The sequence below is a fragment of the Octodon degus genome, unplaced genomic scaffold (assembly GCF_000260255.1).
Source record: "Octodon degus isolate 3935 unplaced genomic scaffold, OctDeg1.0 scaffold00089, whole genome shotgun sequence".
Classification (NCBI taxonomy): Eukaryota; Metazoa; Chordata; class Mammalia; order Rodentia; family Octodontidae; genus Octodon; species Octodon degus.
This window is the reverse complement of record NW_004524665.1, coordinates 3,925,985-3,940,127: the sequence shown is the minus strand read 5'-3', so window position 1 is coordinate 3,940,127 and position 14,143 is coordinate 3,925,985. Positions and strand designations below refer to the sequence as shown.

The 14,143-nt window shown below is 51.5% G+C and overlaps 1 protein-coding gene across 2 annotated transcripts in view; it reads right to left on the bottom strand.

The window, feature by feature from the left end:
• The window catches only part of Inpp5d (inositol polyphosphate-5-phosphatase D), a 94,426-nt gene that overhangs the window by 8,144 nt on the left and 72,139 nt on the right, over window positions 1-14,143 (bottom strand). For both annotated transcript variants that reach the window (XM_004637402.2, XM_023722222.1), the window contains exons 14-24: window positions 13,602-13,698; window positions 13,077-13,215; window positions 12,307-12,415; window positions 12,101-12,189; window positions 10,791-10,872; window positions 9,947-10,036; window positions 7,812-7,925; window positions 6,603-6,685; window positions 4,342-4,429; window positions 2,912-3,061; window positions 910-1,006 (exon numbers count right to left, since the gene is read on the bottom strand). In XM_004637402.2, the coding sequence (XP_004637459.2) occupies window positions 910-1,006; window positions 2,912-3,061; window positions 4,342-4,429; window positions 6,603-6,685; window positions 7,812-7,925; window positions 9,947-10,036; window positions 10,791-10,872; window positions 12,101-12,189; window positions 12,307-12,415; window positions 13,077-13,215; window positions 13,602-13,698 (1,138 nt within the window). The remainder of the gene's footprint in view (window positions 1-909; window positions 1,007-2,911; window positions 3,062-4,341; window positions 4,430-6,602; window positions 6,686-7,811; window positions 7,926-9,946; window positions 10,037-10,790; window positions 10,873-12,100; window positions 12,190-12,306; window positions 12,416-13,076; window positions 13,216-13,601; window positions 13,699-14,143) is intronic.

Below are 14,143 nucleotides of genomic sequence, written 5' to 3'. Positions count from 1 at the left end.
AAAAAAAAAAAAGAAAAAGAAATAAAGCTATGTTGTTATATTGAGCTGTAGGGGACTCAGGTCAACAACTTCTGACATTGTCAGTCAAGCATAAGACCCAATACTATTATGGACTACTGGACTATTTTGGAATATTTTGCTGAGTTCACACACCTGTAATATTTAAATGATGGAACTAAACAAGAAAAGGGGATACAGATGAATGACCATTTTGTATCTGTGTATTCAAAATGGTTAGGATAGATATATAGCTACATTCTCTTAATTCAAGAAATAGAGGGATTTGTTCTAATTGTGTTTGTAAATAGGATAACATGTCTGCATCTTGTACAACAAATAACTAGGAAGGCAGTATGCAATGTGTTAATTATTGGAACTGTCCTACCAATTGGATTTGAAACTGTCTCATTGCTATATGTCTTTCAATAAAATTATGGAAAAAAAAAAGAGCAACATGGGTGTATTTCCCACCAGTAGTGGGGGGCCAAGGACTCCTGACTGTTGGTATCCTTGGTCTCACAAGAGACACAGCTGCTACAGTGACCTTGGAGTCCCCCGCACTCTGCAGTCGCTTCCCCCTGGACCACACCTTCCACAAGGAGTGCAGTGAGTTCCCAAGTGGGGGGGGGGGTTCTGCACCTAACCTGCCTCCGTCTCCCAGTACCCAACACAGTAGATGCTCAACAAGTGCTGGCTGAGCTGTACGGAGCTCCCAACACAAAGAGCCTCCCAGGTTTCCTCACGGTCACATGCACCTTTCCACAGAGGCATGTTTCTGGTACGAAGGCCAGGGCTAAAGGCAGGAGAGAACCCTCCCGGGTTGCATGGGAGCCTCCCTCCTCTGACGTCCACTTTTCCTGGGCCCCACTCTGCGCAGCCCAGTCCATGTGTGACTACCTCCTGCCTTACCTGTAGGCAGGTTCCCACTGTTTCATGGGGTCCTGGCTGGTGAGGCTCTTCATGCACTTCAGCCCACTGGGCTCATCCCGCTCTGTCTTCACAAAGTCTGGAAGGCAGGGGCCGGGAAGGAACACATGACGACCCAGCTGTGGAGTCTGGGTCAGGGATGGCAAAGTGGATGGCAAATTGTGGCTACTTGGGCAAGTGTTTTAAGAGCCTGAGGCCTCCTTTCAGTAACTGATTAGTTGTGCCTGCTATGGCTTCAGAAAGTTGGTGATTGATTAGTTATGCCTGCCCTGGCTCCACAAAAAGAAGAACTGGCATATGTGACACAGTTGTTATTTTATGAGACAGCTCTAACTTGTTGGTTTTTAGCAAGGGACAAAACAGGTAAATACTGCTTGTCAGATTAGAACAAAACAAAGCTAAACAGTGGCTCCAAAAGAACATCTACTACTCAGGGCCAAACTGTGCAGGGGTTTCAAGGGGAATCAGAACCCCTGTCTTCATTTGCCCCTCTGACTTGCCCCTCAGGGTGCCAGGTCCCATCACTCCAACCCACCGTGCTGCTGGAGAAAGGAACCAGATCTGTAGAGACAGCACCCTGGGTAGCACTGCATGCACCTATACTCTCACCTTGGCCTGGCCACAGACTGGGCACAGGATCTGCAACCAACCATTTAGCCTCTGTGCACCTCAGTTTCCCCTTTTGCCAAACAATGACAATAACACAGGGTGGCCATGAGAGCTAAGTGAAGCAATGTGTCAGACAATCACTTTGCACATTATTAAGTCTGCAGATAGCACCAAATTCATTTGTGGCACTGTAATTTCAGAGCTTAACAGTTAAAGGGGAAAAGGAAAGAAATTTGAATCTCAGCCCACCATGTTCTCCCTGTGGTGGCAGGGTGTTTGCAGCAGTGGGGCAGCTTTTATCTGAGACTTGATCAGCAGGTCTCCTGTGCGCATTTACAGGGGATGACACTCCAGGCTGGTGTTTCACAGAGGGTAACAAAGCAGCCACAGAGACTATTTGTTACTGAACATGGCTGCACTTTTGTGTGTGTGTGTACACTGCTGAGGACTGGACCCAGAGCATCACGCATGTGGGCTAAGTGCTCTGCCCCTGAACTACATCTTTAGCCCTGAGGTCATTTTCTGGGGGCCAAAACTGAAATTTCTCAGCAGCCAGCCAAAGCAAGGAAGTGGCATGTAAGAGGACAAAAGATTTGAGGTCAAGTTCAGAAGGTGCCCTGCTGGGAGACAGACTCGAGGATGCTGCTAATTTTGAAGGCAGCTGGAACTGGAGCAGGCAAAAACCAAAGAAATGTGTAAGGTCAAGGGTGGGGGCTTCGAGGTATAAATGGTGGGTCACAGTGCATTGGAAGGCAATTTATAAAAAATAGCATTTGGCATGTCGTGCCGGCCCCGCCCCGCACACTGAGCCTCCAACAGAGTCCAGGCATGGTGGCATACACCTGTAAAATACCAGCACTGGGAGGCTGAAAATAGCAGGATCACTATGAGTCCGAGCTATGTAATGAGACCCTGCACAAAATACATAATGGAAAAAAAAAAAAAAAAAAGCATTTGTGATGTCCAATCCTCAACTACCCAACTGTATCCTACCTTTTTTTTCTTTTTCTTTCTTTCTTTCTTTTTTTTTTTTGGTGGAACTGGGGATTGAACTCAGGCCCTTGTGCTTGCCAAGGAAATGCTTATTCTACTGAGCCATCTCTCCGGCCCCCTACCTTTTTTTTTCTTTGAGATACAGTCTTGCTAAATCACCCAGACTGGACTTGGACTTGTGACCTCCTGCTTCAGCCTCCCAGAAAGCTGGGATTATAGCTATGTGCCACTATACCTGGCTTAAGAGTTATCCATGGGGACAGGATGGGTTAGACTGCTTGAGCTCTGAGACCACAGCAGAGATTGCTGGAACTTTGGTGGGAGAAACCACGCATGTCCCTACTGTATCTGCACACTGCAAGGGGCCAGAGTGCTAGCTTACCATAAAGTTTTTCCCTTGTCTTGCCCTGGGAGGTCTGCAGCTTAATGGCCCCCTGGAAGTGGCCAGTCATCTCTCCATGGTGGGTGAGTGGCGTATAGATAGGCACCCCAGTTTCCGTGGCCTCCATCCGAAGGGCGATGCAGCCCTCACCTGGGGGAAGACAACAGTGTCAAGATCCAGGCACCCCTGGGAGGAGCAAGGAACATCGGCTTAGAGACTGGACCCAAGCACCTGAAGACGGGGCCTCAAAACAATGGCCCAGCCAGGCTTGGCAGTGGATGCCTGTAACCCTAGCCCTGGTGAGGCAGAGGCAGGAGGAGCACCCTGAGTTTGAGGCTAGCTTGGGCTCCATAGTGAACTTTCCTCATCATCCCACACACCAATCACCAAGTAAAGAACATCCAGACAAACAAACCAAGCAATGGTCAGGCCGGGATCGGTTCACAACTCCTTTAGAACCCGGTCTCAGCAATATGGGGCAAGTACTCAAACCTCACAGCAAAAAGAGCTCCCCACGGATTAGTCACCGTAAAAAAATAAAATAAAATAAATCCTAGAAGATCCTGCAGACAGAATTGCACATTAATCTTGCTGCTGCAGGGGAAGCCAACTTCCTAAGGTTTGAAACAATGCAAAATAGGCCGAACTGAGATCGGGGGTGGAGGAAGAGGAGTGTTTTTCATACAAAGAAAAAACTAAAATCAAGAGGAAGCTAACATGCCCAACATGGGGGCCCTGCAGCTCAGCATGGTGGGCTGAGCTTTGGGCTCAACAGTACAGGCAGAACGAGGCCCCACGTTGGGCTCAGCTGATTATTAGGACCTGAGTGAGTCATTTGATCCCTCTGCACCTGTTTGTACCCATGCACTGGGGAGTGCTGGGTGCTAAGGTATAGATCTAAAACATTCCTGTGTGTGTGTGTGTGTGTGTGTGTGTGTGTGTGTGTATAAGGTGACTGAATCATGGGGTGCTTTACCCATCAGCAGTTTCATCTGTTGAGTTTAGTTGCTAAATCTGTTAGGAGGTGGGGCTTGCTGGGAGGTGGTGACCACTGGGCGTGACCAGGAGGGTGCGCGCCTGTCCTGGCTCTTCCCTCTGCTTCCTGGCTGCTGTGAGGAAGCAGCTCTCCTCTGCTGTCCACCATGCCCTTTCTGCCTCAGAGCCAGCTGACCACAGACTGAGCCCACAAAACCACAAGCCAAAATAAGCCTCTTCTCTTCACCACTGTGGGCATCAGGTGTTGTGTCCTGGCAATGGGAAGGCTGAGACAGCAACTCGTGGTGGGATGAAATCATGTAAGATCTGCAAAGCGCACAGACTGGACACCCAGGAAGGCTCCCTACATGGGAGGGACCCTGGCTCTGTGCCATTATACACAGAAGCCCATGGGACAAGGAAAGGTGAGGAGGGGACAGGTATGCTAAGCTCACCATAGGATTCATCACTGTCAGAGGACTTAATGCTGATGAGGATGTGCTGGTCCAGCAGGTACTCAGGATCAGAGATGATGGGCTTCAGCTGCAGGGAGAAGGCACAGGGTTAGTGCCAACAGGGGGGGGGTAGCAAGGGAGCAGGTAGGTGGACAAGTGGACCTGAAGCAGGCCTAAGGAAAGGAGGCTGAAGATGCTGTCATTAACCAGGGTCAAGTCCCGGCTCCCTGTGTCTGAGAGTGTGTTTAGGGACCCCACTCCCAGCCCACTGCACTAGACTTTCTTCTCATCCCCGACCACTACCAACTGCAACCCAGTGTCCTAAGCTGGGCTGGGCTCCCAGGACCCAGGGAGAGGGCTGGCAGCGAATGGCCCCATGCCTGCTGCCTCTCCTTTCCTTCCCTCCTCTGCAGGGTCTAGAGCCAGGTCTGGAATAGGCTGTGCATCCCACTGCCCCAGCTTCCCCAGAAAGGTGCCTGCCTTCCCTTCAGGTCTTCCTGAAGGACAGGAAAGAGGCCGGTGTTCCCCTCATGGCCCTCCCAGTGGGGTCTGCAGTATGCTACAGGTGGCTGGTCATCGTGGTTCAACGCATGACTGTCAGACCACACTCCAGCCCTGTCCTCAACTTCCAGATGCAAGAACTGCTCCGAGCCAGGCACTGCTGGCCTCCAGGAGCCCACTGGTCTCGCTCAGCTTGTTGATACCAGGCTTTGCTGGTTGATGCAGGCCTGTAGGGCATGTGGCTAGTTCAGGGACGGGCTCTGGCATCGTATTAGCTCCTCAGCTAGAATTTATGTTTCTCTCCACTTTAGGAGCCTCCTCACAATGATAAGCACGAGGAAAGGGCCAAAGGAAAAGGTCAGGGGCTCCAGGCTATGACTTTCCTTCCCCGCTTCCAGGTACCAAAAGGCCCCAGGAAGAGGCTCTGGGCACTACACTGAACATCAAGACGGACTCCCTATTCTTTCTTGAGAAAGTTCCAGACAATGACCGGAAATTGCAGTAGGCCCCCGAGAAACAGGAATTCACCTGACTGAAGGGCAACCACAGCTCAGGGATGCCCTCTGCTCCCAAGGATGGCGTCATGGCAGACCCAGGCACCAGAACCTGCCCATGACTCACCTCTGAGGGCATGGACAGCCCCTCAGCCTCAGTTGCCCCTCCTCGGTGCCCTCCCTCTCTGGCGACCTAAGAAAGAAGCCGCCCGCTCGCTGTGCACCGATGCAAACACCCAGATCACCTGCCCAGCCCTCAGGATCAGAGGAGCAGTTTGGGCAAGAAAGCATTTTTCTGTTTAAAGCACTCCTACAAAGGCAGCCTGCAGGGTTACAGGCCCAGCCTGGGTCACGGTCACTGGGCTGGAGTGTTCGCCGTGTCCACAGGGCTCAGTTAGGAGCTGTGGCTCCTTGGTACATCTTCAGGTGATGTTGTGGGCCAGCGCTGAATGGGTGATGGAGGCCCAGGGGAGCTGGATGGGGTGCAGAGGGAGAAAAAGGAAGGTGTGTGCCGGGCAGGGACCAGCCCCCCACGAGGATGTGACCCCGATGCACTGCAAACACGGACTGATACAAAAAGATGAGCTCTGCTATCAGAATAATAAATTTGGGGGCCTGCCCATTAGCTCAGGTGTTTAAGTGCCTCCTGAAACAAAGCAGTTAGGCTCAGGATGCTGTAGTTCAATCCCCAGATCCTCAAGCCAAACCAGACCTGCCCTGAAGGCATCCTGAGTGCCGCCCTCCAAAAAAACCCCAGAATAACAAATTTAACCAGTGGACTCTAAAGGAGGAAAACAAAGGGGAACCGGGTATGTTTTGAGGACTGAGCCCTGGGTCTGCTGCCAGGGATGCCTCTCATTCTGCACCTTAGGGGTGCCTCCTTATTTGTTTACTTAGAGATTTTCTTGGAGCAGGGTCTCATCATATAGTTTAGGCTGGCCTTGAATTCACTATGTGGACCAGGCCAGCCCTGAAACACACAGCAATTTTCCTGCCTCAGCCTCCTGGTGCTGTGAGTACAGGTGTGCATCACCATGCCTGCCTATCTGTTCTTTTTGCAAAATTATGATTTTATGCGGACTGCTAGGTCTCACCCATGATCACTGAGGATCTGAGAGCCATTTAGGAATACTGAGGTCACTTCCACCGCTGCTGCGTTCAGTCTGTGGACTCCAGTGCCCTCCAGTCAGCTCTGTGCCTGCCCAGTGCCACTGGCCTGGTGACTGTACCTTTCTCCCTGGGAGCAGAGAAGGCTTTCTGAATTACCTTGGGAAGCGTCTCGCCAAACTTCACCACCAGCTCCCCCTCACTGCCCTCTTCGTTTTCTCCTTCCTGGCTCTTGACAAAACCTGTGTGAGAGCAGGAAGGCGGTGTGCATAAGACAAAGCAAGGGTCAGACACAAAAGCCTCCCGGGGCCACCTCGCCCTGGTGGGGAGCGGTTTCCATCCTCATCAGTCCTGGGGGCCTCAACACTATCGAGGAGTCAGGCTTGCTGAGGATCTGGTTTGTTCAGGGATGGTCATTTGCCAACATGCTGATTATTTTTAGGAAAATCGCAGAGATCCCCCTCCTTTCTAGCTTCCCCTTGCAATAAACCAGGCAACAAAGAAATCATCACATCCTAGGCAGGAAGATCGGGAAACATGACAGCTCATCCCACGCCACTCAGGATAGCAGCCTTTTGAAATTCTAATTTAAGCTTCCTAATATGCCGTTTCCATAGAAATGTATGCAAATGTCTCTATAGTTTATTAAAAAAAAAAAAAAAAAACCACCCGCACAAAAAATTCTCATCCTTTTCCGAACTGCTCTGACCCAGCTTGCTGCACTGGGGTTTGGGGACTTCATGGCAAAGGCCGCTCCGTCCCTAGGACTGAGTTGGAGAAGGGACAGGCCCAGAGGCCAGGATCATGGCTGGTGACAAGTCCTGGAGGCATCACATCCATGCTGCAGTCTATGGAGTCTGCTCTTTCCCTCCCCCTGCACTAAGCAGTGAGAACTAGACCCAAGAAGAGCCTGACATGATAGGCCTGGAAATGTCACCCAGAAAGTGCCTCCTGACCTCTGCATCACAGGAGGGTATCCAGCCCTGCTTGCCACAGCCACCAGAGGAGGGTGCCGCAGACTGAGGGGGCGGGGCTACAGCTGTTTAGGGCTCTCTGTGGCCTCCACAGCTTGGGAGCTTTGCTCTAGACACTGGCTGAGGTACAGCATGGCTTGGGGAACTCTAGTGGTTACAGCTCACTGAGGGGGTAGGGAGGGGAGCCAGGGGCTCACAGGGGTTAGTAACTTTAATGGCTGCTCCTGTCCCCAGGGCTGGCAGAGGGCCATCCTCTGTAGCTCCACTCCTTCAGCCCCACTAAAGCACATCTGAAAATTTTCTAGAGAGGAAAAACAAGGCTGGACTTGGACACTGAAAAGGCCTGGGAACAGAGTCCTGCTTGCCCCACCCAAGGCAGTCCTGGGCCGCTTACTCTCCAGGCAGCTGGAGTGGAGCTCCAGGTAGAACTTGGTCTTCGACTTTGTCTTCAGAGTGGCACAGCATGCAAGGAACTCGATCTGCCCCTGGCTGTCCCCGGTCCCCGGGCCTGCAGCAGGTGAGGACAGAGGTTCAGCGCCAGTATGCTAAGGTAGCGCGTTTCCTGGCTGCTCCTCCCAGGCTGCTTCCCCCAAGGGTCCCAGGAAAGGCAGAGTCTGGGAGGAAGTTTGCCTTGAAGTAAAGCTTCAGAGAGCCACTGCCCACCACACCAGGCATTGTGACAATTTCAATGACCTCTCTGATCAGTCCTGAGCTGGCCATCCAGGAGCAGAGCAGAGAACAGAGACAGGGTACTCTCAGCACTGTCCCCAAATCTCTGGCCTTGGACAACCCCTTACAACCTCGCTACACAGTCTTCCCACAAGGTCTGACAAAGAGAGCTGGCACTCACTGTCCCAATCTGTTCAGCTGCTTTTTTGTTGTTTTGTTCTTTTGAGACAGAGACTGGTTATGTAGTTCAGGCAGGTTTTGAACTCAAATTGCAATGATCCTCCTGCCTCAGCCTCCTGAGTACCAGGATCGCAAGTGTGTGAGAGCCTACACAAAATTTCCATCTGCTCTTTCTCCCTGAAGTGCAGTGACCCCAGTTCTCACCCTGGCCTCTGATCTGTCACTGGTACGCAGTGAATTTGGAAATGTGGACTTTCGTGGTGCATTTGCTATTGTCCTTAAACTGGCTTTAAATATTTTTTCCGTCCTACAAATTCTGAGCCACTTGGGAACAAGAACAAGTCTTTCCTTTTGTCCCCACTGCCATGTGTCCTTCCCTTTCTCCTTCCAACTCTGGGCAACTTCCGTTAGGTAGATACTCAATCCAAGCTATATCCGAGGGACCAGGATCTTTGACTCTGAAATGGACAAAGCTGTCGCAAATGACAGGGCCATGATAAGGGCCACCTCTTAGAGGCTATAGGAACTCAGAGAAAGAGGAAGGAGATAGCAGGGGCAGGGATGAGAAGGTAACTAAAGATTAGTTTCTGGAAGGTTCTAGAAAGTTCTGGAAAGGCTGTAGCACAAGACAGAAAGGAGACACAACCTTGAAGCAACATCAAGATGAGGTGAACATGTTGCTGGGGCTTTGAATACCAGAACCCACAGTGAGGGGAGAGCACCTCAGAAAGCCAGCCTCCTCTGGCTGGATGTGGGCACCCCACCTGCACCTTCCTAGATGAGCCCAAAATATCTGCTGCACAGATATAGGGAGCAAGCAGAGGAAGTGGGTGACAAGCCAGCCCTGGCCTAAGGCTGAGGGCCAGGTGGACGCATGACCAGGACTGCCTAGCCCCTCCTGGGACAAGGGTGGCCTGATGACTAGAGCTGGGCAACTTGAAAAACTATGTGCAAATCTAGTGTTTCTGGAACTGGGGATGGCGGTGCACACCTGTGATCACAGCATTTGGGAGGTTGAGGCAGGACAACTATTGAGAAAGCAAAGCCAGCCTGGGCTGCACAGTGAGTTCAAGGCCAGCCTGAACTACATAGCAGGACCTGGTTTCAAACCAAATAAACCCCTCCAAACAAAAAACTGAAAACAAGCAAAAATCCAGTGTTTTCCAAGATTCAGCCACCCACACCTGACTTCCACGATTTCTAACATCTTCGGCACCATGCACCCACACTAATGTCTACTTAATGTTTACTTGAAAGAGACACAACTCGAAAGCATAAATGTAATTAAATAAAATATACCACACTATTAAATGGAAAGCTAAAGTGCTTGCCTTCCCAGAAGAGATCAGTTCAAAACATATTAGAATGAATCAACGATCATTCACTCAACCTGAATCGCCTTGGGTGTCCACGCCACAGTCTGGTAGACATACATTCACACAATCTCTCACTATAGCACACTGAGTTTGCAGTAGGTTGGTGTATGTGCCAGACATAGCAGGTAGACTCAGGACGGAAGCAGTGACGAGGCTGCCTACCAGGAGACCGATTGGCAGGTTGGCTCTGGGCTTGGTGGGAGAATTGGCCTCAGCCCACCGGGACCACGGATTGCTGCAGCCAGAACTGAGCACCCAGGCTCCTGTCTCAGGGAAATAGACCTAGCCTTGGGCCAGAACTTACTGTTCTTGGAGACGAACTGGGAGGTGACCCCCAATTCAAATGTGGCAAACACAGGGCTATGGTCGCTCGTCATGATGTCGCTGGTACTGCCTGCAGGGGAGGGAAGGAAGGAGGCCTGTGGTCAAGCTGTGGGCAGGTGACACCAGCAGTTGGGAAGCTGAGGCCAGGAAACACAGGTGTGGGCTTCTGGGTTAGGGTCGCCTCCCAGCAGGGCTGCCATCTGGGAGTGTCCCAAGGGCTGGGAGGACATCAGAGCAGTGGAGCTTTGAGACCCTTGCTTCTACCGCAGCATGTCCTGTAGATCACTGATATACTGTGTTCCCAGTGGAAAGACCTAGGCCCCTGGTTTGCCCCGATTTCCTGGACTCTGCAGCTCCATTCCCTTCTCTCTCTGATGTCCTCATCCTCCACTAAACCTCATCTTGTGCCCTCAGTGTCGTCAGTGAAATCCATCTCTTCAACCTCCCCTTCCTACCAAGCCTGGTGGAAGACACGGCAGGCCCTGGGCACACCGGGTCTGAGGCAGGACATGTGCGCTCAGGTCTCCTCTCTGCAGAGCAATGCTGGGAGCCAAGCCGAGGCTCTCTGACAGGAAGTGGTATCCATGCCCCACCACGGTCTCTTAAAGGGTGGCTGGTGAGGGCAGATGGCTGCCCAAGACGAAAACTGGCAGGATGTGCGAGGGAGATGATGATGGGACTGAACTTGGCTGGAGCTAGGCAGGGGCCATATGCCTGGGGAGCTCTGGTATGGAGGTCACCTGATTAAGGGATGGGAGCTTGCCCATCTTCCAGACAAGCAGACTGAGGCTTGGTGTCGTTCTTGTAAGCCAAGCTTGACTCACCGTAGGACTGACACACCACATGCACCAGAGGGTAAGACTTCCACAGCACTCGGTCACACCAGGAGGGCAGGTTATATTTCATCTGCAAAGCCAAGTCACAGGGTGGTAAAGTGCCTGCTACTCTTTTCTTTTTATTCAGTAAGAAAGGAGAGAGGAAAAAAAGGGAGAAAAAAGAAAGAGCAGGAACTTCCCAAATCCACACATCTACCTGATTTTGCTCTTCTAATGCCAATCTCATATTCCAACCACTTTCTGGCTATCTTTTTAAAATTCTCCATTGATATCATCCAATCACCGCTGTCTTCTGATCTTCCAGTTTTTATTAATGGCAGCCAGATCTTTCCAATGCACTCTCCTCTTTTCTCTCATTTGCCCCTGACCTTGAGTAGCCTTGGGTTCTCAACCATCCAATTCCTGTGCCCCTCAGGGCCCTGCCCTCAGCTGCTTTCCTGGGTTGGACCCTGTAAGGGGGCATCTGCCTCTTGCACTCAAAAATTTCCCAGCCCTTCTGCCATCATGGCTGTGCAGAAATGCAAACTGCCCTTCAAGGTGTGTCTGAGAAGCCGCCCCATCCTTCCTAGCCACCACAGTCCCCTCCACCTGACTGCTGTTGCCCTGGCCACTCTCACTTCTGGCATCAGGTTGCAGGCCTGAGAGGGGGTAGCTGGCTCCTATCTTGTCTTCCTTACCATAAACTCTCTGGAACAAGCAGCTACTTCAGCTCTGATCCTCTGATCTCTCAGACTGGAGGGCACCTGACCTCCTCCAGGCTATCAAGAGAGATCTCCCAACAAGCGAACAAATAAATCTTTTACTGCACCTTCTTCCAAACCCTGCTCCTCAATCACAAAAGACCTCCTAATATACCAAGAACCATAATGCTCTGAGGCCCATAAAAGCTCTCCTAAGTCCTACAGGGAAAAAATCTAGTTAATGTTGATTAATTTGGGAAATTAGCAAAATATATTTGATTATAGGACCTTGGGTTTTTTGTCAAACAGATTTTAGAACCTAGTTATAAAAGCAATGACTGAGTATTTTCTTAGAACCTTTGTATTTGGACAGAAGGTAAATCATAAAGGTCATTAGTTCAGCTCTATCATCATCATCATCATCATCATCATCATCATCATCATCATTGGGTTTTAAAGATGAAGTCTCCCTGTGTAGGTAATGCTGGGCTTGAACTCAACTCATTTTGCAGCCCAGCCTACACTCAAGCTCACGGTGATCCTCCTGCCTCAGCCTCTCCAATGCTGGGATTACAAGTGTGTGCAAGGAAGCTGGCAGGAACCCCGGGAAGGACTCACTCCTGTCGCTTTCTGCTTCGTGTAGGCGTATTTGTCCCGAGTCAGCCTTTCAAATCGATAGGTGGGTGCAAATGTGATTTCTTCCTCCTCTGAAACAGAGATAGGTGTTGGACCTCAAGTAGCCCTGCTCTGCAGACCCAGGCCTCCCCCAGCAACGATATCCAGGGGACGGGGGATAGTGGCAGGGGTGCAAGGAGACTACTCACCAAAGTGCAGGAAAACCTTCTGCTCCCTCCGCTCCATGAGCAGCTGGTCATGGGCCAGGAGGTCGGTATACTGCTGCTGCCGGATCTTCTGGATGATGGCTTCTGCCTCCTGCAGTGAGGTGGCCCCAGTGAGACCCCTCACCCCAGCTCTGGAGACCTGGGCCACTGCTCTCATGTGTTTAATCAGAGCTCTGGACAGCAGCAGTGTCCAAATAGCTCAAGTCCCTGGCTAGGCCACACTCGCATAGGGACATTTTATTTTATTTTTATACTCTGTTAGTATCTTTCCTTTTCCTTTTCAGTATAGAAAATCAAACCCAGCACCATTGCACTGAGCTGTCTATATCCCCAGGTTCTAAGACAGAATCTCTTGAGGTCACTAAGTTGCCTAGATTGGCCTTGGGCTTTCAATCCTCCTGCCTTAGCTTTCCAGAGTAGGGGGATTACAGGTGTGCACCACCATGCTCGGCACAATATCGTTGTTATTAATACTTCACAGGCAATAGGTAGATCTGCCTCTCCTCACTTTTCCTGTGTGGATGGGGACACCCCAAGCCAGCCTCTGAATCTCCAGGCAGAGATGCCTTTCCTGGACCCAGGCTGCCGGCTGAGGGACTGTCACAGACCAGCGATCTGAGTGACTGAGACAGTAGTGACTGTAAGGAGGGCGGTCATGCCAGCCATGGGACTGGAGGGGACCACACAGAAGGCTGAGGCTCCATGATGGGATGGTACTGAGCCCAGGAGGAACACAGGTGTCGGCTCCTTACCCAGGTGGGCAGGTCCACGCGATAGTTGAGATCCCCAAACCAGAAAAGGTGGGTGAAGCGGTGCGTGATGTTGAAGGGGCTCAGCTTTCTGTCTCCCAGGGCCAAGAACCGGAGGATATTCATGTAGTTTTGGTTTCTCCTAATTCAAAGAAAAAAGCACCATCATGCATGGGGATCACTGATGCCAAGCAGGCATCAGCACGGTGCCTGATCTGCAAGGCCACCTGTATCCAGGGCAGCAAGACGGGCTTTATCAGGAGCCAGCTGAGGCACCGCGTGGAAGGGAGGGGTGGTTAGGTGTCCAGCAGGCTAACGACACAGACATCCTCGCTGTCCTCTGGACGACAGTCATTCACACCAGAAGTGCCCTGAGAGCTGTAACTGTCTCAGCTGAACCCAGGAGGAGCCCCCAAGGGCTATGTGTCACCGAAAGGTCCCAGGCTGAGTGGGGGATTAGGGCATTTGGAGTGCGAGCCACCTAGGCAAGGGACCAGGCCCAGACTGCTGGGGAAGGGGCCTGGTTACCTGAGCTTTTTTTCACTTCCAGAAGTCAAGTGGCTGTTGACAAACCCCAGAGAGGTTCCATTGAACATGAACGACACTCCCACGGCTCCCTTGTTCCCTAAGAGGGAAGAGAAAGGAGCATCAGAACGTCCAACAGGCACATGCGGAGGGAACTGGGGGTCAGCCCTGAGGCAAACAGCGAGAGACGGGAGGGAGAGGAGGCCAGAGAAAGCAGCCAGGGCCCCTTGGGGTGACAGGTGGCTGCCAGCAACTTTGGGCGTCACCGAACTGACCAAAGACCCCCACCAAGAGCACACTTTTTCTCCCCGCCCTTTGAGCTCTGCTAGACAGGTGGCTTTCAGTGTGTTCCCTGGGCCACGCAGCAACCTGCTGGGAGGAGAAACCCCTGACCCACTGGAGCAGTGGTTCTGGGGGCCCAGGAAGGTGTGGGAACAAGCCTGCTGCAGGCTCACATGAGGTTTTACATCCTCATGTCATTGGGGAAATAACATCAAAAAAAGTAAACTTCCACAACATTAAAGCATGAAGCAGGGCCGGGGAGA